This window comes from Aythya ferina, assembly GCF_964211825.1.
Source record: "Aythya ferina genome assembly, chromosome: Z".
Classification (NCBI taxonomy): Eukaryota; Metazoa; Chordata; class Aves; order Anseriformes; family Anatidae; genus Aythya; species Aythya ferina.
This window is the reverse complement of record NC_140299.1, coordinates 14,912,735-14,936,240: the sequence shown is the minus strand read 5'-3', so window position 1 is coordinate 14,936,240 and position 23,506 is coordinate 14,912,735. Positions and strand designations below refer to the sequence as shown.

The 23,506-nt window shown below is 36.8% G+C and overlaps 1 protein-coding gene across 1 annotated transcript in view; it reads left to right on the top strand.

Annotated features, from left to right (window-relative positions):
* Positions 1–23,506, top strand: part of OXCT1 (3-oxoacid CoA-transferase 1) — an 86,551-nt gene that overhangs the window by 42,774 nt on the left and 20,271 nt on the right. Inside the window, exons 8-13 of the mRNA XM_084503408.1 lie at positions 3,731–3,834; positions 6,546–6,657; positions 7,147–7,241; positions 7,742–7,790; positions 11,129–11,201; positions 11,964–12,039. Of these exons, the coding sequence (XP_084359534.1) occupies positions 3,731–3,834; positions 6,546–6,657; positions 7,147–7,241; positions 7,742–7,790; positions 11,129–11,201; positions 11,964–12,039 (509 nt within the window). The remainder of the gene's footprint in view (positions 1–3,730; positions 3,835–6,545; positions 6,658–7,146; positions 7,242–7,741; positions 7,791–11,128; positions 11,202–11,963; positions 12,040–23,506) is intronic.

The following is a 23,506-nucleotide window of genomic DNA, read 5'->3' as shown; positions in this document are numbered from 1 at the left end:
TTCTTCTGTTTGTTGTCATGTTTTTGCTAGTTATGTTCTGCTGGGTGTTTTTATTATTTTAGTTTGATGAACTGAAAGGTACTGGGATAGTGAAGACAGTGTTAGAGGAATTTAATAAAGTCATTTTAAAAATAAGTGCATAGATTTTGTTAATCACCTGCCCCCAGCCCTCCACATTGTCTCCCCCTATCTTGTTGTTGATCATAATAAGGTTTTTGGTCATAATAAAGAATTATGTTTACATGTGAGGCTGTGAGGCTTAGTATTATTAAAACTGAGTTTTAAAACAGATATAGCTAAGAACATTTCACATATCATAAAATACCTAATTAGACAACACGAACAGGTTAAAAAGTGAGTTCTCAAAGTAACCATTTTTTAAGTTTCAAGTTGTTTTGACATGAAAAAATGTGTCATTATAACTTCCTTTCCAATTTTTGTTCTAGAACTGGTGTTTGTTATCTTACTGGAAGTTCATAACCTTGAAGGTTCCCTTTCTCTCTCTAGAAGCCTTTAGAAATTCTGAGTTAAAAGTTCAGAATATTAGCTGAATTTCCATAAGCAAAATTAAAACTTCTTTAAAAGAGAAAGTGGATGAAAATTGCAGAAGGAAGTGATATTTTGAAACAAGTGACCATTGATTCTATGAGTGCAGATACCAAAAAGAATGGCAGAAGGCTCTTGTGAATCATAGCAGAGAACAGCTTTTGTGTTCTGCTTGTACTTGCAGATAAACCAGTATTCAGAAATGTTTGAAATTATTCATTCTGCTCCCATTGTCAGCAATCAGCAAGATTTGCAAGGATATTTACACCAAGGAAGGAAACTGATATTGTGAAACTCTTGAACCAATGAAAGGATGTTTGAGTCATGAATCAGAACCTTCCCAGAAGAGAGAACTCAGCCCATATGGTCACTCTTCAGCTTCACCTGTAAAAGATGTGTGAGCAAAGATGTGTGAACTTACTATCACTTTGAGGTTAAAATTGAAAATGAACATGTGATCAAGACAATATCAACAGTACCAAAGTGTCTGATTCACTAATTCAAAAAAGTACAAAAGGTGGTCTGCCCTGATTAGTTCCCTATTTAGGCTTTGTCAGACTTTTTTTTGTGTGTCTCTTGGGCAGGATGTCATATATGGATTTCAGATGTTTACACGGGTTCTTCTCTGTGACAAAATAAAGCCTGAGGCAAATAGAGGAAAGACGGAGCAGAAAGACAAATAAAATTGAGAGTAAAACAGGGAAAAAAGATATGTCTTATACAATTCATACACATCCTTTTAATTTTTAATATAAGTTTTCTCCTAGGTGTCTGCTGGTGGTTGAGAATTAGACTATGGATGTGTTACAGGAAAGACTTACAAAATAATATGCAGTATGAGAGGGAACTGAATATGCCCAGCTGTAGAGATGTTTATTTTTTGATTATCATTCTTATCTAGAAAGATGCTTATTAGGTTATGTCTTGCATTGGTCACAGTAGTGCTTAGTAGAAAGTTATGTTGCTGTTTCCCATAGCCATCAGACTTCCCGTTTCAGTTTTGTTGGCCTGTCTTCATCTGTGGTAGCAGCGCTGGCAACACTGATAGAGGTGGGCTGCCAGCAACCTCCAGCGTTTCAGCTGGAGCATCATCTAGTTTCTCTGTGAGCACAGTTTGGAAGGAGAGTTGGAGTAATCAGATCACATTTGTACTTTCTCAATGAGAGTTCTTACTTTTCCAAAGAAATGTGCTGATTAATTTTACTTGCAGAAGTGGATGATTTGTATTCTTGCAAATTTGTGTTCTTGTATTACAGGCAAAATTACAATCCCTTTTCAAAATTCCATTTTATTGTTATATGCATATTTCAAACATACTTAATTTTAATTATACTCGACGCTCATTTGACATAATGGTAGTACATGGAAATTACAGGACACCAGTAAGAATGGTAGAGGGCTGTCTGTGATCACAAAGGTGTTCCAGTCTGCAGGGATCCTTAGGCTCATTTAAAATCCTTAGGGCAAAATACATTTTGTCAGTGTTACACTCATTTAGGATAATGTACTGAGAAAATAAATAATTATGTTGATGGTTCTTGTGAGGAAAGGCTATCTTGCTGATGGCTGTTTCCAAAGAGATAAAATGCTAACCAATTAAGGGAATGGGGTGACTAATAACAAAATCTGGTATTGTTGGATAAATTATTTATTCTGTGTATTCTACAGGGGGAGGGATGCAGTGTGTCAAGTTTTCTGACAGCATAGTTCTGTTGAATTTGGTTGAACTGTGCTAGCAAAGATTTTGATTTTATAACCTCAGCTACTGAAGCAAATAAAAGTAGTTCTTTTTATGATGAAGTTCAAATCAGTAGCAATTAGTATACCCCAGACCTAATTTTCAACCTGATAAATGAAGACAAACATAATTAGGCAAGGTGAATTTGGGAGTTCTGCTGATAGCAGATCATCTGCTTATATATAGCTTCATTTCAAAGTCAGTCTCCTGATTTTCCTCCCTTTGAGCATGTTATGGTAGTAGTCCCAGCTCTTAGAGAACATCTTCAGCTGTAGGATTTTTCATCTTGCCCTGTGTTTGACTTGGTGTCCTTATTAACTTTAAAATAAATGTATAAAGTAATAACCTTCAATTTAGTGAGACAATTTAGAGAGGACATGGATGCAATTGCACCATTTTTTTTCCTGAATACAGTGGACTGAGTTTTTAAAATACTGATTTCATCATCTCTCCTCCTTTTGTAAAAATTCAGGTAGCCTTGCACTTTCTGGATGTGTGATTCTGATATCTGTGAGCCCTGTGTTTTGTGTCACTGGCTGTTAAAACCTCCTCCTTGCAACCTTTGCCTTACAGCATTCACATCATTCACATCTTGTCTCCTCCTGCTTTTTTACCCCATCCATGGCTTTTTTTTTTTTTTTTTAGGGATCATCTTTTTCAGATCCTGTGATCTTCAGTCTGTTAATATTTCTTCTCCCTCTGCTGCTTTTATGGTGGATTTGTTTTTGTTTGTTTATAGCCACACTGCTTGGCACAGTAGGGAGGTAGTTGTCTATCAGATGCGCTATAGATTTTATTATTGATCACATTGTGCAGTAACAGTAGGATGTTAAATTGAATTTTAAGTTCTTTAATGTTGCTTCTCTGGTGATGGCTGCCAAAAGATGTAACCCTACTGATATGTCACACGCGGGGTCTTGTTTTGGAATTCTTAGACTTCTTTCAGATATTCCTGAAAGCTTAATTAGCTTCTGATGGCAACAGAAGACAGTTTGGAAGCTATTTAATTTCCTTTCAAGTAGATTATTTCAGATGCTATCTTAGATCCGTTGCTTCAACATCATAAATTTTCTCTGTGGTTTGATGAAGGTAGAGTCCCATCGCAGTGTTTGTCTTTTGAGCTTTGTGACAGAATGAGATGTACTTTATGCACCTGAGATTTTCCAAGAAAAGCACAGTTGTACAACTAGGGTGGTTAAAAAATCAACTACTTCAAATATGTATATAGAAATATCCTTTGAAGGAAGTGTGCTTTTTGCTGCATATGAAAGAAAAGGAAAGATAAGCAGTAAAAATAGCCTGTTTTAAATGGAATATCTGTTTTGTCCCATTTCTTGGTTTTCTTCAGTGATTTGATCTGCTGTATATTTAACTGTAATTTAACAGCTAATGAACTCTCTCATTTAATATTGTTTGTAAATATTTTCTTTTTCTCTTTGTAGGTAGAAGAAATTGTTGATATAGGAGCATTTGCCCCAGAAGACATTCATGTTCCCAAAATCTATGTTGATCGCCTGATACAAGGAGAGAAGTTTGAGAAGAGAATTGAAGTAAGTAGCTCAGCTTCTTGGCCATGATATATCTTATCTTGGGTTGCATTTTAGAATTTACAGCACTCTTACTGTAGCCACTAAGTGGTAGCAGTGAAAACCTGTCAAACCTATGTACTGGAGCTTAGGTAGGTGCTTAGTAGGTAGATGAGAGTCTGAGAATTGATTTTTTTGTCTCATGCATCAGCCTCTTAGGTTCAATCCCTAAATAAGCTAGAACAAGTGCCTGTGGTACTTGATGACTTTATTGCAGTTGAAAAATCGTTGATAGAAAATCTTTCTTCATTCTCCTTCTTTCCCCCATTTCTCCGTCTGTAGACAAAAGGGGAACACCAGGACTTGACAATAAGGTGCTTTTTTTTTTTTTTTTTCTTTTTTTTTTTCCTATTGGGAAGCTTTTGATATGGTAGGGCCATTCTCAGCCCCTTCCATGCCTCACAGTGAATTACATTACATTGCAGAGGTCACAGAACTTTCCTTTTCACTAAATGGGAACTTTTCTAGGCATTGGCATTTCTGAATAAAATATATCAATAGTTATTACAAATTGCAGGAATATTATTCAAACACTGAAAAATTCCAAGAAAATGACCATTATGTAATTGTTCTTTGGGCTTTGCCTCACTCAGGCTATGTCTCTCCATTCATCTTGGTGATGTGACAATGCTCTTAAAGTCCAATTAAAAATTATATGTTTCTCCAGTGTATCCATAGCCTGGAGATGGGAATGATTCAAAATCTTATTAGAAGAGCTGGTGGAGGGTGAACTACATGACACAACAACAACAAAGAAACATTTGACCAAAAAAAAAAAAAAAGTGCAAAAAGGAATTGTAATAACTAAACTTTTACTATTAAACTGAAGTCAAAAAGTCCTATGAAGTCATAAAAGGCCTTTTCTCTAAGTAAGCTTGTTTAGGTTAACATTAAAACATGCTCTTGGTTGTTGTTGCATCTGCTCATTCTGCAAAAACATTTTCCCTGTTGTTGAGTATTTGACTGGAAAGAGAAGTATCAAACCTCTCATATTTTTCCTCAGGTGTGTTGCGTTAGACTGCTCTATTTCATCCTTTTGAATTGACACCCTATTGTAGAGTTTAAAAGCTTTAAACTTGCAGGGGAGAAACCAATTTTGTATTTAATAAACTTCTGTTCTGATTACAGTTTGGCATTGGATAAAATGGTGATTCTCTTCCAAGGAGAGACCTTTAAACAAAGTACATAAGCTACTTGATTTTCTTTGACTTGTCTGTGTAAGGGGGGGTGGACACCTAGTCAACTGCCCTCTTTCCTATATGCTTAAGAAAAAAAAAGAAAACAAGAGAAAGAAAAATGCTACTGTAAACTATGCAACAAAGTTGTAACAGAGATTAATTTTATTTGTGCTTTTTTTGTGCTTCTATGTAACTCTAGCAGTGCTCTTTAATACGTAGGGGAAGAAAATGGCAGATTTATGTACTCATCCATAAGAGATTATCCATAGAAGATTAGGGATGAGAGATTAGGAAGTGTTTGTCCATATGAAAACATTGAGTATAAGTGCTAAGAGGGAAGAAAAGGAATAAAAAGAGCAGCAAGCCTATCGTAATTCTTGCTGGTAGTGGTTCCTGCCTAACTGAGCTCAGGCTTGTTCCCTCTGTTAGGGACAGTGTTTGTGTCATACTTTCTACCTGACTTTCTGTTTGGTGGAGGAAAATCCTTGGTGATTGATCCTAATTTTTCCATAACATATAAGGGAAGTGATCCTAGGAAAAATAGCCAAAGCATAAAATAAAGTCATCAGGAACCTCAAGAGGACTAATACTGTTCCTGACTGCCGAAGAGGAGACTGACCTCCAATACAGAGGAAAAAAAAATGATGCAAAAATTATCTTGTGGTGATGAAAAAGAACAGATGATAGTTTTGCCAGATTTGTCAATTATGTCCTAGTGAGGAGTGAATGTGAGGACACAGTGGGTGCAGGATGTGATTTTGTCCAGATCAGTCTTATACCCATGGGGGACATGCATGAAGAACAGAATTTCTGTAAAGAAATACCTACAGAAAGGATCATACAAAAATCTTGAATGCTGGGCATTTTTCAAACATATGTGATTTTGGAAGCATCAATTTAAGGCCAGGAAACTTCAGGAAAAAGACTTCAGACACATTTTATGCAAGATTGTATTGACTTATTTCTGAAAATGTACTTGCCTAACTCCCATTATCTTTACATGACTGGCAATTGTCTGTTTCATGCATGTAAATCCAGAATAGCACCACTGAATTAAATGAATGCAGAAAGAGAGCAGTATGTGAATTTTAGGCTGACATTAAAAAAAAAAAAAAAATCTATTTAGGTATCTCTGGGGCAATGAATGTCAAATTTGCTAGTAGCTGCACTAATACTTGGTGCCTTCTTTCACTCTTATTCTTCTTAACTAGTTGCATCTATGTATCACATATCTTGACAATAAGAACAAGGTACTTGGCAATGTAGACAAAGAAATAACATTATGCTCTAAAGATATCATTGGGGCTGTCTGATGACTCTGTTGGCTTGGGTAAGATTGAATAGATAGACAAAACATCTTTCTTGTAAGAGATAGATAAATAACATTATTCTTAGATGAAGTATCTCAATGCAATCACAGATCAGGCTTTTGTGTTTTGAGAAGCAAGAATCTGGATGTTAATTTTTGCTTATGGTTATTTTTTGTTTGTTTTGCAGCGCTTATCAATCAGAAAACCTGAAGACTCAAAAGCCAAACAAAAACAAGGAGACAATGTGAGGGAGAGGATCATCAGACGGGCTGCTTTAGAGTTTGAGGATGGCATGTATGGTATCCTCCACCTGTGCTATAGGTTAAAATGATGACTTGATAGACTAGTAGCTGCAGCTGTTTTTGTTTCATGAAAGTTAATTAACATGCTCTTTATTTGTCTTTCCAAGAGTCTGGAATTCTTGCATTTTAATAACACTCTGTTGAAATAGATGGGATGTTAAAGCATAGGATACCTGGAGTATTTATTCAGGCATATCTGCAGAGCTTGTTGGCAGTTGAAAGTTTCGTAAGAATTTCTTTTAAAATTTACCTGCATTATCAATGGAGCTTCGTTGGACTGCTTTTTTGTTTGTTTTTATTTAGTACGTTGACTCAATGCAATTAGTCCAAATGACAAAATAATTCAGCACAAATGTGAGGCATCCTGCTAAAAATTGAAATGTTTATGAAAACAACAGTTCTAATGGTAGTCCAATAATAACTTTGTTTAATTTACTAGTTTACAGTAAATATATTCCTTTTTGCACCTTGACCGATTTTTTTCAGCTAATCTGGGTATTGGAATCCCACTGTTGGCCAGTAACTTCATCAGTCCAGACATAACTGTTCACTTACAGAGTGAAAACGGAGTCCTGGGTTTGGTAAGGATGTATCATAGTCCCTTATCTGCAATACTTACTTTGCTGTGCTGCTAGGTTTTATTCCCTGCTGCTGTCCCCATCCTGATTACAGTTTTACTAGAAATCATATTCAAGCAATATTGCATGGTGATAAAACTTAAAAGGGAATACTATTTTTGCTGTGGTAAAGCTTTACCATATTACACTTGAATACCTCTTTCTGAAAAATGTCTGTCAGTTTGGTTAGGAAAAAAAAAAACGCACAACAGCAAAAAAAAAAAACAGTCTGGTTATTTAATGATTCTAACAGCCTCTAAACAGTATATCCATCACTCTTGATACATTAGTTGATGTAAATTTTGTCTTGTATCATCATGCATAGTGTTGTGCTGAAGAGGAAAAAAATGGATGTTTGTGATGATCTGTTTTCTGCAATAAGCATTAGAAATAGTAAAGCAGTCATGAATTGTATCTCAGAGATATTGTAATATAAAGCTGACATATGTCTGTGTTATTGTCAGGGTCCTTATCCACTTGAAAGTGAAGTAGATCCAGACCTGATTAATGCAGGTAAAATCTTTTAAGTCAATTTAATATATCGAAAATGATTCTTCATTGTTAATTTAGAATTTGTCTTTTGATTTGGCATTTGAACAGACTCCTGGTTTATTTACTTATAAATATTAACATATTTGGCTTGGTTTAGTCTTTGAAATGAAGGTTGGCTTTGATCAATAGAGATATTTAATATTCTAGTTAGAGAGCTTATGCTTTTGTTCATTTTAGTAGCTGCTGAAGGGAGCTCTTTTCCAGGCCAGTCAGTAAAGAGTACAATTTTCCTTTTCAGAAGTGAGGTTGTTTAGTGGAGCTTTTACATGAATATGGATATTTTTTTCCCTGTTCCTTTTCATGTTCTTCTAGAAAATGTTTTTCAATTGTATGTTTGGGGAGGGAGCTGTAGCCAGGGCTGGGGGAAGGAGCTTGCTGAGGGATCAAGAATGCTGGAAGGCTGCTTTCCGTTCGCTGGGGGTGGAGTGTAGGTCTCAGGTTATGAAGTGAAAGCAGGGATGGGGAGGCACACAAAGGAGCAGCAGGTCTGGGACTGCTCTGTCTGGAGGAAAGTTCCTTTTCCACATGTTATCACCTGCTATGGCTCCCCTGTATTTCTCCATCTGAGCTTCATATTGCTTCCTGCTCTTTTGGGGCATTTCACCTCAGAAGCAGCCACAAAATGCAAAAATACAAACTTGTTATGGTTTACTGCATCTGTCTGTGATCTGATTTCTGTTGTCTTAATAGGAAGTTGTACTCACATCCCTTCTCTCTTTCTATATAAGAGTAAACCTATATATTACATTCTGACAGACTGAAGTAGGCCTTATATATTCTTATATGACACCTTATGAATTCTCATTCATTCTAATGATACAGAATGTAGACCCATAGCTGACAAGCTTAGACTTATTTTGTTAAGTCTCTCTATCTTTCTGTACGCATGTATATAAGTGTGTAAATATATATATGTATAGATATGTAGAAAGCACCTTTCTCTGTGTCCATTAGCTAGTCCAATTAAATTCTGAATAGCCAAAGGAAATAAAGCACTGACATCAAATGGGCTTTTAATTTAATATCATGGTGCAGTCCAGCAATTGTTCACTGACTTGAAACATTTGCTACCTGGCTCAACTAATTGATACTGTTATGTTATGCTATGTTATTTCTCTGTTGCTGAATTATGTTTTAAATAAGGAGCTATTTAAGGCCATCTTCTGATTAGAAATTAGAAATTATTAAGGAATTGAGTCCAGTGTTTCAACTGTTGAGATACATTTTATGAAGAAAAATATCAGGGGTACATGGAAGCTGAGTTAATGATTGAAGTTATTTTCAGGATTTAAATAAATACTGAAGGTGTCATTGTAAGGAAAAAAATATTTAGATAAAAATACTTATCATAAAAGGTAAAACAATATAGACCCTTGTTAGAACTTAATGGTAATTTCTAATACAAGTGCATTAGAAATGAACACAGTAACAGAGTAATAATGGGAAAAAAAGCCAAGAACTTGATAAAGACTGAAAAAAATGTTCTGCTTTTATAAGGATATCAAGATGATCTTGTTTATGACAAATATTTTTGAAGACAGAATCTTGCAGGTAGCATAAAATGTTAGAATGCAACATGGAAATCAGATTGTTCTGGTATTCGTAATTTAAAGTTAAGCTCCTTAACATCTTTCTCTGAAGTTGCAATAGACAAAACACAAGATTAGGTGAATCCCTGTTCAGTCACCAAAACTATTATTGGTATCATTGCTGAAACACGCAGAACTGCTAAACCCCACTGATACTTACTTGGATTATGACCACTCTAGGTGCTTTTCAGCCAAATTTATAAAAACATTTAGAAGAATAGATCCTAAATTACAAAGAATAGAAAGAAGAATAGATCCTAAATTACAAGGGAGTAAAATTTAATTCTGTTCTTGCTCATAGCCTGAAAAGTAGCAGTATCAGCCCCAAATTCCATGTTTTCAAAACAAACTCAAGGCTGGGCTCTTGCCATTTTTTTTATCAAATGTAATTGCATTTTTCTGAAATAAGTTTTGTTGTCTGTTCCATTTTCTGAATGTCTCAGTTAGAGTCAGGTTATCTTGACAGTAATTTCAAGGTAGATTCTGTCCGCCTTTCAGCAGATGTGTTTACAAGCACTGACTTCTTGAAAGCATTTTCCAGAACTGGGTAACATGGTGTTCTTGTTACATTGTTCGTTGGCCCTCAGCCTTTTTTTTCTCAGCACTGTCTTAGCTCGTCTCTTTTTCCTGAGGTTCTCACTCCATGCATCTTCTGCATCATCTCTCCCATTCCTTGATTGCCTGGTAGGGAAGGACATTTCAGGCAGTCTCACTGCTGCTCTGGGTGTTTGCATGATGAATTCTTGTGATCTGACTGCAAGACTGCTTGTATAACCTTAACTCTATTTTTTTTCTATTAAGATTTTATTTCCTCACAGTATCTTGGTGTACGTAATACACCAGTTGAACTCAATTAATTATAACAGGTAACTTAGGTCTCGGCTTCAACTTGCCTGAAGTGTTTCCTTCCCCTTTCCCATCCTTTTTGTTTCCTTTTTTTCTTCTTTTTCCCAGTTTTCTGGAAACTGTTTAATGATGTCTCTTCCCTGCTGTTGTTGTCTAACCTTATCTTCTCAGTGTTGTCTGGTGCTAAAGTCTGTTTTTTTCTCTAAAGTATCTCATGTTTGGTGGATAATTTTATCCACAGTTGTGTTTCTTTTGACTTTCTATGGGCACCCTAAATACATGGTTGATCCTCAGACTGTTTCAAAGTACTGGCAGGAGAGGAGAGAGACGGCTCTGGACAGAGTCAAAAAACAACAACAACAACAACAACAACAACAAAAAAAAACATTTCCAAGTATGCTCCATTGTTTAACCCAAGAACAGTGAAACACACAGAAGCCCTTTTTCTTTTGCACTTAAGGCAAGGTTAGACTAGATCATTTGTTTTTGTGTGTTCTACATCATTATCAGTGTAGACTGTGTTGTGCCTGGTCTGCTCATTCTTCTTTGCAACCTGCCTATCTCCTGAAGATGCTCTTTTTCAGTTTTGGTAGTGCAGAAAACTGAAGTCCACAGAAATTTCTTAACCTCTTGTCTCAGTGCTGCCTTGCTTGAGACTGCTGGTGGTCAAACAGTGGCCAACCCTATTATTAAAAACTGTCACAAACTGCTTCCTTGTCCATTATGATTGATTAGGTTTACATTCTTAATTGTAATCGGGTCCATAGTTGTACAGAATCCAACTCGGTGTTCTTGGTTAATAGCTGTAGCTTCTTTTGTCAAAGAAACAAAATATGTACAGACAATATCTTATTTCTTTTACAGGTAAGGAGACAGTCACTGTTCTTCCTGGTTCTTCTTATTTCTCTAGCGATGAATCATTTGCAATGATAAGAGGGTATGTAACAACACAAACCCTGATCTTTTGAAACATTAAAAGAATAAACTTAGTCAGTGGCTGAACTCATTAGTAATTCTTTGAAATGTGGTTAACATTTAACAGCCTGCAAAATGATCATGGACTTAATCAGTGATGGTTTATAGAGTATTAGGTCTAGCTATTGGAAATTGAAAAACACTAACTAACAGATACCATAGTGATGTTTGTGTCTACCACCACCTGGACATATATAAACACATTTATAACTAGGTTCTAACAACTACTTTTTGGTCATTTCCAAGTATCTAATCTGTGCTTGCACATTGTGTATTCTCTTTGTTCAGCTTGCAACTATGATCCTCATTCCTCCTCCCTAATGGAAATTCACCATCTGCACCTGTTTTTTGTTTGTTTTTCGGGAAGGAGGCTGGATGCAAACAAACACTAAATCCTAATGGCTCTGAAAAGATAATGAGTGCATGTAAATATGTGAAGGAGTGTACTTAAAAGTATGAGTTCAGAGCTGATTGTCTGTGCATGCAATTAACCAAAACCAGACAGAAACAATAACATTTCTGAGGCTCAGTAGGCAGGCAGGAAAATTTGCAGCAGTGATGTATCTAGAAGAAAACAAAAACCTATGAGTGACAAAATGGTTGCTAAGTCTGTGGTATACCATTTTAAAGGTGATGCAATGAGACTCTGGGAAAAAAATGTAAAGTGTTGTGGGCTGTTACTTGAACATGATATGCTAATTACACACTTTGCTTCTCTTGCCAGAGGCCATGTTGATTTGACGATGCTTGGAGCTATGCAGGTGTCTAAGTACGGTGACCTGGCCAACTGGATGATTCCTGTAAGTAGACGTTTGTATAACTGACAGTGCACCATATTGAGGATAATATAAACATATTTGTAACTGAGAGTCAGGGAAAGGAGAAGAGGCTTGAAGCAAAAGCAGCATTGAGAAGATGGGTCAGGGCAGACCCAAGTACAAATACAGACTGGGAGAAGAACTCATTGAACTCTGAGGAGAAGGACTTGGGAGTATTGGTTGATGAGAGGCTCAGCGTGAACTGTACCTGCAGCCCAGAAAGCCAACTGTATCCTGGCCTGCATCAAAAAAAAATCATGGTCAGCAGGTCAAGGGAGGTGATTCTCCCCATCTACTCTGCTCTTGCGAGACCCCACCTGGAATCCTGCATTGAGCTCTGGGGTATCCAGTATAAGAAGAAAATGGACCTATTAGAGTGAATCCAGAGGAAGGCATGTTAGTGGAGGGCTGGAGCACCTCTTCTTTAACTCTCAGCCTCTCTTTATAGTTGTTCTGTCTGGGGAAGAGAAGGCTCCAGGGAGGCCTTACAGTGGTCTTTTGGTACCAAAAAGGGCCTACAAGAAAGCTGGGGAGGGATTTTTTGCAAGGATATGTAGTGATAGGACAAAGGATAATGGTTTTAAGCCAAAAGAGGGTAGATTTAGATTGGACATAAGGAAGAAATTCTTCACTCAGAGGGTGGTGAGACACTGGAACAGTCAGCCCAGAAAAGCTGTGGATGCCCCATCCCTGAAAGTGTTCAAGGCCAGGCTGGATGGGGCTTTGGGCAACCTGGTCTGGTGGGAGGTGTCCTTGCCCATGGCAGGTGGTTTGGAACTAGATGATCTTAAACAGCCCTTCCAACCCAAGACGTTCTGTGGTTCTAAAAAAAAATAATAATAGAGGACATGCAACCTTGAGGTTAACAGTTTTCCTTGGATACTGCTGTCACCAAGCAATAAAATACAAGAAGTCAGCCCTCTAAAGTTATGTTGGTGTGAAGTAATGTGAAAAACTAAACTTGATTTATGTAAGCTGGGTTTTATTCCTTTTGGGTCTATGCCTTTAAAATGTCAAGTTTTCAGCTGAGGCATGATGCTTTTTCTTCAGTGAGCAACAACTCTTGTATAGTTGTAACTGAAGAAAAACCTTTAAGGAAGGTGTGAAATAGTGTGGAGCTCATCGTATAATGATAGAAAATAGCCTGCATTATTTTTCTCAGTATTTCTGTCAGTCTCAGCATTACCATTTTGAATACACCTAGAAGGAAGAACTCATATTTGTGCAGATAGTTCTGCAGGTTTGAATCATAAAAATATAAGCCAGTCTCGTTATTATTTAAGCAACTGATAACATTAATCCATTATTTGAACACACTTTAGATTTTAACATCAGATAACATATGTATTTTTCATATCACTTACAAGTTTGATATTTTCAATGGCTTTCAATACGGTACTATTTTTATCAGAATTACCTACGGAAACAAAAACAAAACAAAACAAACAAAAAAGCATTTTTAGCCTGGTTTATGGTATTTAGAGGTACTCTCATAGGCATAGTTTAATATATATTTTTTTTAATCTCTCCATATTTTTATTTCAATTGTCAGATAAATTCTTTGTTCTGTTCTGCTTGGTTGCCTTAGACAGACATTCTCTTTATGCTTTTGCATAAAAAAAAAAATCACTATATTTACATGTCCCTATACTTGTATATTCAAGATTACTTAAGTCTTGAGATTTTCTTCTTTCCCAGTCCTTTGGTTTTACAAAAGCTCTGTTAAATGTTCCTGCACCTGGTAAAGCCTTTTTTCTCAAGTTATTTCTGAAAGGCCCATTAGAAAGCAGAAGGGGGTGGGCTAAATTTTAGGTAGGAAGGATTGCTTTTTTGTGCTTTTTTGTGCTTTTTTGTGCTTTTTCATTGCTTTTGTAAATTGAAGAGTCTAGAGAAGCATTCTTCAAAATATCCAAGTGAAAAAATATTAAATGATCCCTACTCTATAATATTCCTAGGAAATAAGCAAAATGCATGTGATAGCCAATAAGTTGAAATGGTCAGGGGGAAAAAAAATCTTACTGATTCATCAGTAGATAGTTTTTTTTTCATTCCCCCTCCCCCCCAAAAAACCAACCAACCAACCAACCAAAAAACTTTAATTTCAACTGACCAAATTGGTATCTCAGGATATTAAATTTCACACAGTTGCATCTATGCTGAATCTAAAAGCTATTAACTAGAATCTTTATTCTTGAAAAGAGTTATCATGACCAGGAGCAATTCACCACTTGCTTTGTTGATTTCTTTCATTTTACTTGTTTTGTTTATGTTCCCTCCCCCTACTTCCCCCCTCCAAAAAAAAAAAAAAAAAAAAAAAGCCTATTATGCTACATTCCCATACATTCCCAGCTTTATTTTTATTTTAACCCCATCTCCCATTGGCTTTTGGTAGGCTTTTCCTGGTATATTCTAAAAGTGCTTTTTAAGCAGTATTCTGGATTGATAAATCACATGTATTTATAGTTTATACAACAAAATATGCTTTGACATTGCTTAAATATTAAATCAAAAATATTTTTTGCACAGGGCAAAAAATCTCTTCAAAATAAAGCTGTTAATTTTTTTTCCAGAAATATTTTACCACAATATTTAGTTTATTGTCCAGAGCTTCTTTGATTCCTGTCAGCATCAGTTTCCAAAGATAAGTCATGATTGGAGCCTATCAGAATTGTTTCTGGGCATCAATAGAAAAGCGTTTTGCATTAGCAGAAGAGATGCATTTACAAACATGTTTCCTGAAACGTTGGAACATTAAGTTGTATTCTAAGTTTTTCTAAGGACCCTGTAGACCTGTGTATTCTTTCTTTCATTGCTTTGTTCTCCAGATGATTCTGACTTTAGATTTTGTATCCCTTATGAGGGTATTATTGGGCATTATTTTTCATATCTGGCATTGCTTTTGAAGATGTGTCTCCATTCTGTTCAGGTTTAGGCTTCCCTCAGATTCGTGAAAAAAACATGCTTTCAAAATTGGAAAGCAATAAAACTTTGGGTAGCTTTCTTTTTTTTTTTTTTTTGTTACCTTTGACGTGTACCTTTTTGCCATCATACACCATGTAGACCACTGTGACATTTTTGCTGTCCTCATTTGTCCTCATTTCCCCCTGTACTCAGCTCTGGTGAGGCCACACCTCGAGTGCTGTGTTCAGTTTTGGGCCCCTCGCTACAAGAAGGACATGGAGGTGCTCGAGCGGGTGCAGAGAAGGGCGACGAAGCTGGTGAGGGGCCTGGAGAACAAGTCCTATGAGGAGCGGCTGAGGGAGCTGGGCTTGTTCAGCCTGGAGAAGAGGAGGCTCAGGGGCGACCTTATCGCTCTCTATAGGTACCTCAAGGGAGGCTGTAGCGAGGTGGGGGTTGGTCTGTTCTCCCACGTGCCTGGTGACAGGACGAGGGGGAATGGGCTTAAGTTGAGCCAGGGGAGTTTTAGGTTAGATGTTAGGAAGAACTTCTTTACTGAAAGGGTTGTTAGACATTGGAACAGGCTGCCCAGGGAAGTGGTGGAGTCACCATCCCTGGAAGTCTTCAAAAGACGTTTAGGTGTAGAGCTTAGGGAAATGGTTTAGTGGGGACTGTTAGCGTTAGGTCAGAGATTGGACTCGATGATCTTGAGGTCTCTTCCAACCTAGAAAATTCTGTGATTCTGTGATTTGGCAGTCATATTTAACTTGGACTGTCTGCAAAGTGAATTTGTATTTCCTTGCGAGTAAATACATTTGACGCTTCTTATATATCCAATCAGAAGCCTTTCCAGTCAGCAAACATTTTTCCTTTGGTTACTTTATTTTGAGATCCATTGGTAAGGTGATTCTTAATATGCTTTTCTGTGCTATTACTATCCTACAGTACGCGTTTTTAAATTTTACATTTTTAAATATTGTACATCTTGAGACAGATAGAAATACTTTAATCTCTCATATTACTCATCATGATGACCAAATTACACTAGCAGCTGTTGGGAGAGAAGGCGTTAACTGAATGGGATTAATCAATGTAGGCATTCAGGTCTCTCTACTTCTCCTGTAAATACGATGATAAGTTACACTCAATTGATTAGAGTGAGATGAACCTATTTTTAACCAGAAGATTTGTGTGGGGTGATACAAAGATCAAAGATGGACTTTGCTAATAGCATAAGACTTCTTTAAGCTTTACTTCATTGTATCATTTTTCATTCAGCTTTTCATTTAGGATTAGTTTGTGTGATTTTTTTTTTAGTGTCTTTTTTTTTTTTTTAACATGCTGTAGCTTTTAAGTTCTTGGATTGATGGTATTTGCTATAATTTTAAAGGCAAGTAATAACTCTAAATTTCATGTTTTGAATAAGTACTATCATGAAACTATCCTTTCTGTCCCATACTCGAGCTCTAGTAGATGCATATTACGTATTTACTTGCACTTGTTAATAGGAACTGAACTAGGAAGGCTCATTGAAATAATTACAGCCCTTTCATATCTGCCAATTTCTAATGATGAGGAAAGCCCTGTGACTGAAGGAAAAAAGACAGAATATTTTGAGCATGTGCAATAAACAGTGCTGTTCGCTTGGTTACTTACTGAAGAAGTTACTTCCTAAACTGGCATTTATAAAGAGATTTGTTGCATTAAACAAGACTTATGGTTTTTTCTCTTCCTCCTTCTGGTATTTCTCAGACTAATCTCCCAAGGGGGAATGGGCTAAAGTTGTGCCAGGGGAGGTTTAGGTTGGATATTAGGAATAACTTCTTTACTGAAACGGTTTTTAGGCATTGGAATGGGCTGCCCAGGGAAGTGGTTGAGTCACCACCCCTGGAGGTCTTTAAAAGATGTTTAGATGTAGAGCTTAGTGTAGAGTTTACTGGAGGACTTGTTAGTGTTAGGTCAGAAGTTGGACCAGGTTATCTTGGAGGTCTCTTCCAACTTAGGTGGTTCTGTGATTCTGTAATGAGAGGGTTTCTGGGGAGGGAACGAGAAGGTGTCAAATTTCTGAGGAGCCCCTGGGAACAAAGTGCAGCTGGAAGAGGGTGTCCAAGATAGGTGGAAGGGGAATGCTGAGGAGAAAGCTGTGGAGCAGAGCAGACACACCAGAGCAGATGGGAGCCATGGCTGCTGCAAGCTACTGGTTGGAGCTGTGCTTCACGTCATGGATTAGGACACAGTATCTGGCCTTTGCGTTTCACTCAAGCTATTGCCAGAAATTGCTGTAGCAGAAATTACTGCATCTTTGCAGAGTAGCAGCATAGGCTGTTGTGTTCCAGACTTCCATGCCAGCATCTTAAAAGTTGTGGTATTCTCCTTGTCCATATTTGCTTTACCTGTAGTTCCTTTCTACCTGTGACTTTATGGGAACCTCCTAACAGAAGGATTTTATGGGAATTTCTGTCACCTCTCCAGTGGCTACAGCTTGCTAAGCAATACAGCTTTTTTTTCCACAGCCTTCTTGATGGAAAGTGTATAACACTAATTGCCTCTTTGACATGTATTAGAGGCTAGGCATAGGTTACCAGAAGTTCTGAAATGTTGCCCTGTGATACCAGAAGTTCTGTTTTATCACTAATAATTATTAATTATGAGTATTAGTGCGCATTTCAGTAGATCTCCTAACCATTACACACCATTAGTAAAATAACTACTTGTATTGCTGACATGGTTTTCCAGCAGAAAACTGTTGCACTAAAACTGGAGAAGCCCTGCAGCTAGTTCGAATATGAAAGTAAAATGAATGAAATTTCTGTGACATCATGTTTCCTGAGGCAGAAATTTACTACAGATGAAAGGGATGAGTATCATTATAAAGCTCATCATTCATGAGAGGGTAACATACTCTTGGCTGAAGGACACAGAAAAGGCTGAGGTACTCAGCATCTTTGCCTTGGGTTTTAGTGGCACAGTCTCTATGGTTGGTGGAAGAATTTGGGGGAAGGTGAGTAATACTCATCGTAGAAGATAACTGGTCAAATACACATATTCCAGTCCATGGGGCTGGACAGGATACATTGGATGGTGCCAAGGAAACTGGCAGTTCCTCAACCGTCAGGCTCAAAGGGCAATAATCAGCTGTTCAGTTAAAAAAACAGCAGCCTTAGGGACGATGCTGGGACTGATACTATTTTACATCACTACTCCTTACAAACAATAAAGCCAAATAAAATTTTAAGCAAGAAAATTAACTCTAGCTTTGTATATTACTCTGCTGGAGCATAAAATTCATATTTGGATAGCTAAGGTAATGCAGTTAAGGGACTGAGCAAGAGGGCAATGTAAGTTGTTCCGGGTAGCTCAGTTTGGTTACATAAACACGGTTCATTCTTGGAAAAAATGAATAAATCATCCTAAAATTTAGAAACAGGAGCCTTAATTTTAATGCTCAGATTTGGAGTATCCAAACTTAAAAGGATTAAGGAGTTGATAATTAAATCAAATCAAAAGTATGCAAAAATTGTAAACTTTATCAAAGAAGACTTTCTGAAAAGAAGAGATGAGGAAACCCAATTCAAATTTAGTAATAAATCATTTAGTTTGCTAGCTGTAGAGGTCAGTATATCCTAAGACACTAGGAATGTAATTTCGTATGTTGTTGGTATGTAGGCTTGTTTGTTTTTACAGGGCTTCAGAGTACATCTTTTGCAAAGTTTTATACTATGTAGGATGGGAGAACTGCATGTTCACTTATGTACTACACAGTATAAGGGGAACTACGTGTTTGTTGGTAAAAACTTTCATTTTCAAAGGAAGGTATACTGTGGCAGAGGGTAGCTGAGTATGTGATTGCAGGAGTGAAAGTTTTTTTGTCGTTGTTTTTAAGTTACTATTTGTACCATCTAATCTAAAAGCAGAAGGCTCCACAGCAAGAGCTTTTCTGACTTGAAATGTTCACTGTTAATGGTGGGAGAAAAAAAAACAAGTATCCTTGGAAGCCTAAGAACAATGTAGGTTCTTCTCTAAGGAGCCCTATTGCAGCCTGTCTGCCTCTTTCTTTGAATAGAAGAGTTGTTGAACAAACTTTGTCTTCATTTTGAATCCAAAGACACTGTCTGGTAACTGTTGCACAGAGTGCAATCAAACTGTCTGTTCTGTTCTAAGTTGTACAACATGTTGTTGTAAGAAAATTTATGAGATTTTTTTTTTTTTTTTTACAATTATTGTTTATAAAATGAATAAAGCACTACAAATTAGATAAATTCTGTATAAATAGAAAATATGCAGGTTAATTAGGCTTAGTGACTGTGGCTGTGTCTGAGTACTGATCTGACTTCAGTGTGTAGGACATGACTGAGTAGAGCATATGCAATAGCAATTTAACACAGAGGAAAGACAGGACCTGCAGTTACCTAGATTTTCCCTTCAAATCTAAGTTTCAGCAGGATATCATTTTAATATGAAGTTAGTTTTAGATACTAGTTTTTCATGGACACCTGTCTTAGAATCAAGACTACAGTAGAATACCAGTTCACTGTTTCTCTCCCATAAGCATAGGAAGCCCTGGAGAGCCCTTCAGAATGTGGCATGAAATTACTGCCATTGGAAGAGTCCTGGAGCCTCAAAGTAGAAAGCGTGTGTTAGCTCTATTTCTCCTTCCACTTTTCTGAGGGCATTTTCTGTCCAATTTGTTTGTGTTTATTCCTCTTCTGCAGACAGCATAATGGAGGGAATATAGGAGTTCACTGTTGGTATTTTATCCATATTCTCTCTACATTTTCAATGTGGGAAGTGTCAGCTATGTGTTAGGCATCTGTATAATGAGAGCAGCTGAAGAAATTCTGCTTGTCTCAAAAATATGAGCATATGTCAAAAGGCTTTTGATCTGTGGGTTAGTAGTAGCAATTGTGACTGCTGTGTGGAACCGTGACTTTCAGGTGAGACTAGTATTATGTTGACAGTGATATTTAATTATTGCACAGTATGCTGCATGCTTGGGGACTGGAATGCAAACGTAAATGGAAGGTTTAACTGCCCCATTACACTGAAATAACATTAATCATTATAAAGCCAATCCATTTCAATGAAGCATGTCACAGACTGTTTTGAGGTGCTCTTGAGATGCAATTCATTTGAATTTCTCTCAATCATTTGAAACTGTTGCCAACAGTTATTTGATGTTAGTTTTACAGGAAAATAAATGAGCAAAATTTGACTAACTTTCTTTGCATATATCCCTTGCTATCTTAATTTTCTGCTCATGGAAAGTAAAATACAAATTTAGTTACTGCACTTGTGTATGCTACATTTTAGTGAAAATTTATTAATAAATTTTGCCAAGTATTATAAGTCACTCGAGTCCGTATTTCATCCTTTCAGAACTTCTACTTTAAAATTTTGCTGTTCATTGCATGTGTTAGGATATATCTAGTCAGCATTCATGAAAATCAGGTCATTTTCAGCATGGGTAAGCCCTAGAATTAAAATATTATTTTGGACACTCTTAAAATATAAATATGTATATGATCTTCAACCTGTTGTGCATTTGGGCTGGGCTCCATTTATTGCATTCAGCCAGTATTAACTCTGCACTGTTATTCCATTGCCCACACCAATCAAATCCCATTAATGATTTCCTGGATTTTCTTGGTAATGTTTATTCAGTCATACTCAGTAAAATCTAATCTAGCTGTCATAGTTGGCATTCAGAATATTTCATGTTCAGCTTTCTCTGTTTCTCTTGAAAGTCTTCATCTAGTCTTTTTTGCTGAAGAAATTAAAAATGAAATACAGGATGAGTTGTGGCTATCATTTTATAATCAACTATAAGCCTACCTTTCCTTTAAACACAGAACAAGCCCATTAGCAACGGGCAAAGGATTGTGATCTACATTCTGTTTACTTAGAATAGATCTGTGCATATGTATTTTTGTTACCTTCTGATTGACATATTTTTATTTATTTTTTTTGGTGCAAATCTAAGGTCTCTGCTAGTATGCAAAAAAAAATAAAAAAATAAAAATCTACACCCACAGCAGCTGTTGAGATACTTTTAAAATATTGCATGTGGCTCTGATGACCTGTGCATGTCACTTGAAGCCACCACATCTGTGAAGACAGACAGTAGCTGCAAGGAGAGGAAGACCTGTGCAACTAACATGTGTTAGGAGTCCAGAAGTACTACTGAGGAGAAGGGCAGAGCAGAAGGGGTTTATCCTTTGACTGCAGTACTAGCACCACTGGCGGTGGTGATGGAGTAATTCTGTATCCACTGCATTACCTTCATTTCCTCTTTTCTTTGTGGAGTTCACACTGCTCCGGTTGCTCTGAATTTTAGTAGCTTTCCCTGGCAAGACATGATTATTTCTTTCATAATGAAGCCAACATTAACATGGGTTCTGTACTTGCCACCTAGTCCATGTCTGTATTGTCTGTATCTGTCAGAGATGTTACGGGCACTCCCTGTAAACACTGTTGTGAGGTGTGGAGCATCTGAATAGCTTTGCTTATAGATGTGTTTAAGGTCTGTAGGTTTGTTTTTTTTTCGTTCTGCTTGTAGTCACTCCAGGAAGGTGAAGAAGGCACCCGTAAACTTTCTTTCCACCTTTAAAATCAACGCAAATTTTAAATATTGAAAGCTTAATTCTCTCATCTTAGGTAATTTGTTCAAGATCTTTCCAGGGACATGCTTCAAAATTCAGATTGAATGGGAAGCCTGCTTGAGGAATATAGTTTAAACTGGAAGCATTCATAATCTCATTTAAGCTTTTTACAACAGATATTTTACTAATTTTGAGCAATGTGTGAGGTACATGTATTCTTTCTTCTACTTAATGGACAGAAAGAAAAACTTCTCACTAAATCCTGCTTGTTTAATACATTATTAGGTCAGCTGGCAACATGGACAGGGAGATGGCTCAGTTCCTTTTCAAAGTGGTATACATTTTCACCTTACCTCTCCTTTGATATTAAATTTTAAATGGAATTATTTGAGCTTTTATTTCCATCTGTTTTCTCATCTTTAAAACTCTGCATTTAGCACTGGTAAGTTTTTATGTTTCTTGAACACATCATTAACATCTGTTTTGCTGCACTGCTGATGGGATATCTGTTTGTCTCAAAAGATAATTTTCTTTTAACTTAACCATGCCAATTCAGATGCCTTTTATCCTATGATGTTGGGAGTAGCTATAGAATTCAACTATGGAAAAATAGCTCTTGCTGCCAGAAATGCAGAGGAAAAATGCAGGACAACAGGATGGGTTCAAGACTTTAATAGTGTTTGAAAGGCTCCTGAAACATTTTATTTTCTTTCAGTCACCTTGCTTTAGTCTGTTTAGATTTTCCATATAAATGCTGCTTCCTTTCCATATAAATGCTGTTACCTGCTTCCTCTAGTATCTTTCTTGCAGCATCATTGTAGAAAAACTTCATTCTCTTGAAAAAATTCTTGACTGTCTCACCTGCTTTGGAGTACTCACAAGTTTCTGTTGGAATCCTATGGATTGCCTCCATCTGATCAACCAATGCTTAGGAATTACTATTAAGCTGAATGACTTTCTCAGGCTCTTTAACATCATATTTTGACCACCCAAATGTTGTTCAGATATGAAGACATCAAATGAGAAAATATGTAGCCTTCTATAATGTTTTCTTTAAAATGCCCCATCACTATAGTAATCAAATAAATTCCCCCTTCCATTTTTTTTTAAATGTCTGTCACAAAGCAAAATTGCTGAATATCATTGAAATAAACAAGTAAAAATCCATCAGGTGCATGACTGTCCTCCTTTTGCACCTGAAGATTACTTGGTCTGAGATGTAGCAAGAACTGCTAAGAAGGAGCATGACGCAAAAGGCAGAATTCCTCCTTGCAAACTGGACCTTTTAACTAATGGCTTGAACAATATAGCTGCAAGGGAACTGTCAGCTTGTTTCTGCCTTCTGTGTTACCCTATTTATAAGTATTCCCAATGCTGGGCCTTTCAGGAAGCACATGGCAAATTCAAAACACATTTTCTGCTCACTTCAAGCTCTTGCTGGTGAAGTAGTCGTCTTTTTTTTTTTTTTTTTTTTTTTTTAATAGGGCACTGATAGTTTGAAACACGGCCAATAAACTAAGTCTTTCCTTCTGGTTTCTTAAGTGAGCAGCACTACTGTGTTTGGGAACTTAAAAAGCTCACCTTTTGGAAAAACAAACATGCAAAAGCTGGGCTTTAGCATGCTTAGAAGGTGCAGGAAACTTGCAAATGCACTTCAGTCATTCCTTATTTGAAATATTCTTTTTAATGAGTTACCTAAAACAAGTGAGCACTATGTAGGTTATTAACATTGTGATTAAATGCCTTACCAAGTTGACAAGAGCAAAAAAAATAATTACCATCTGTAATTTGGCTTGTTCAATCAAAAATAAATAAAAATGATCTCTACTTTTTTAAAGTGAAATGTATAGCTCTCAACCCAGTTAGTGTTCAGCATTGTCAAGCCAACCTAGCTGTTATCAGAGATTTTACATCAGTGTTGGTGGTTGCAGGCAGTCTCCAGGAAGTGAATA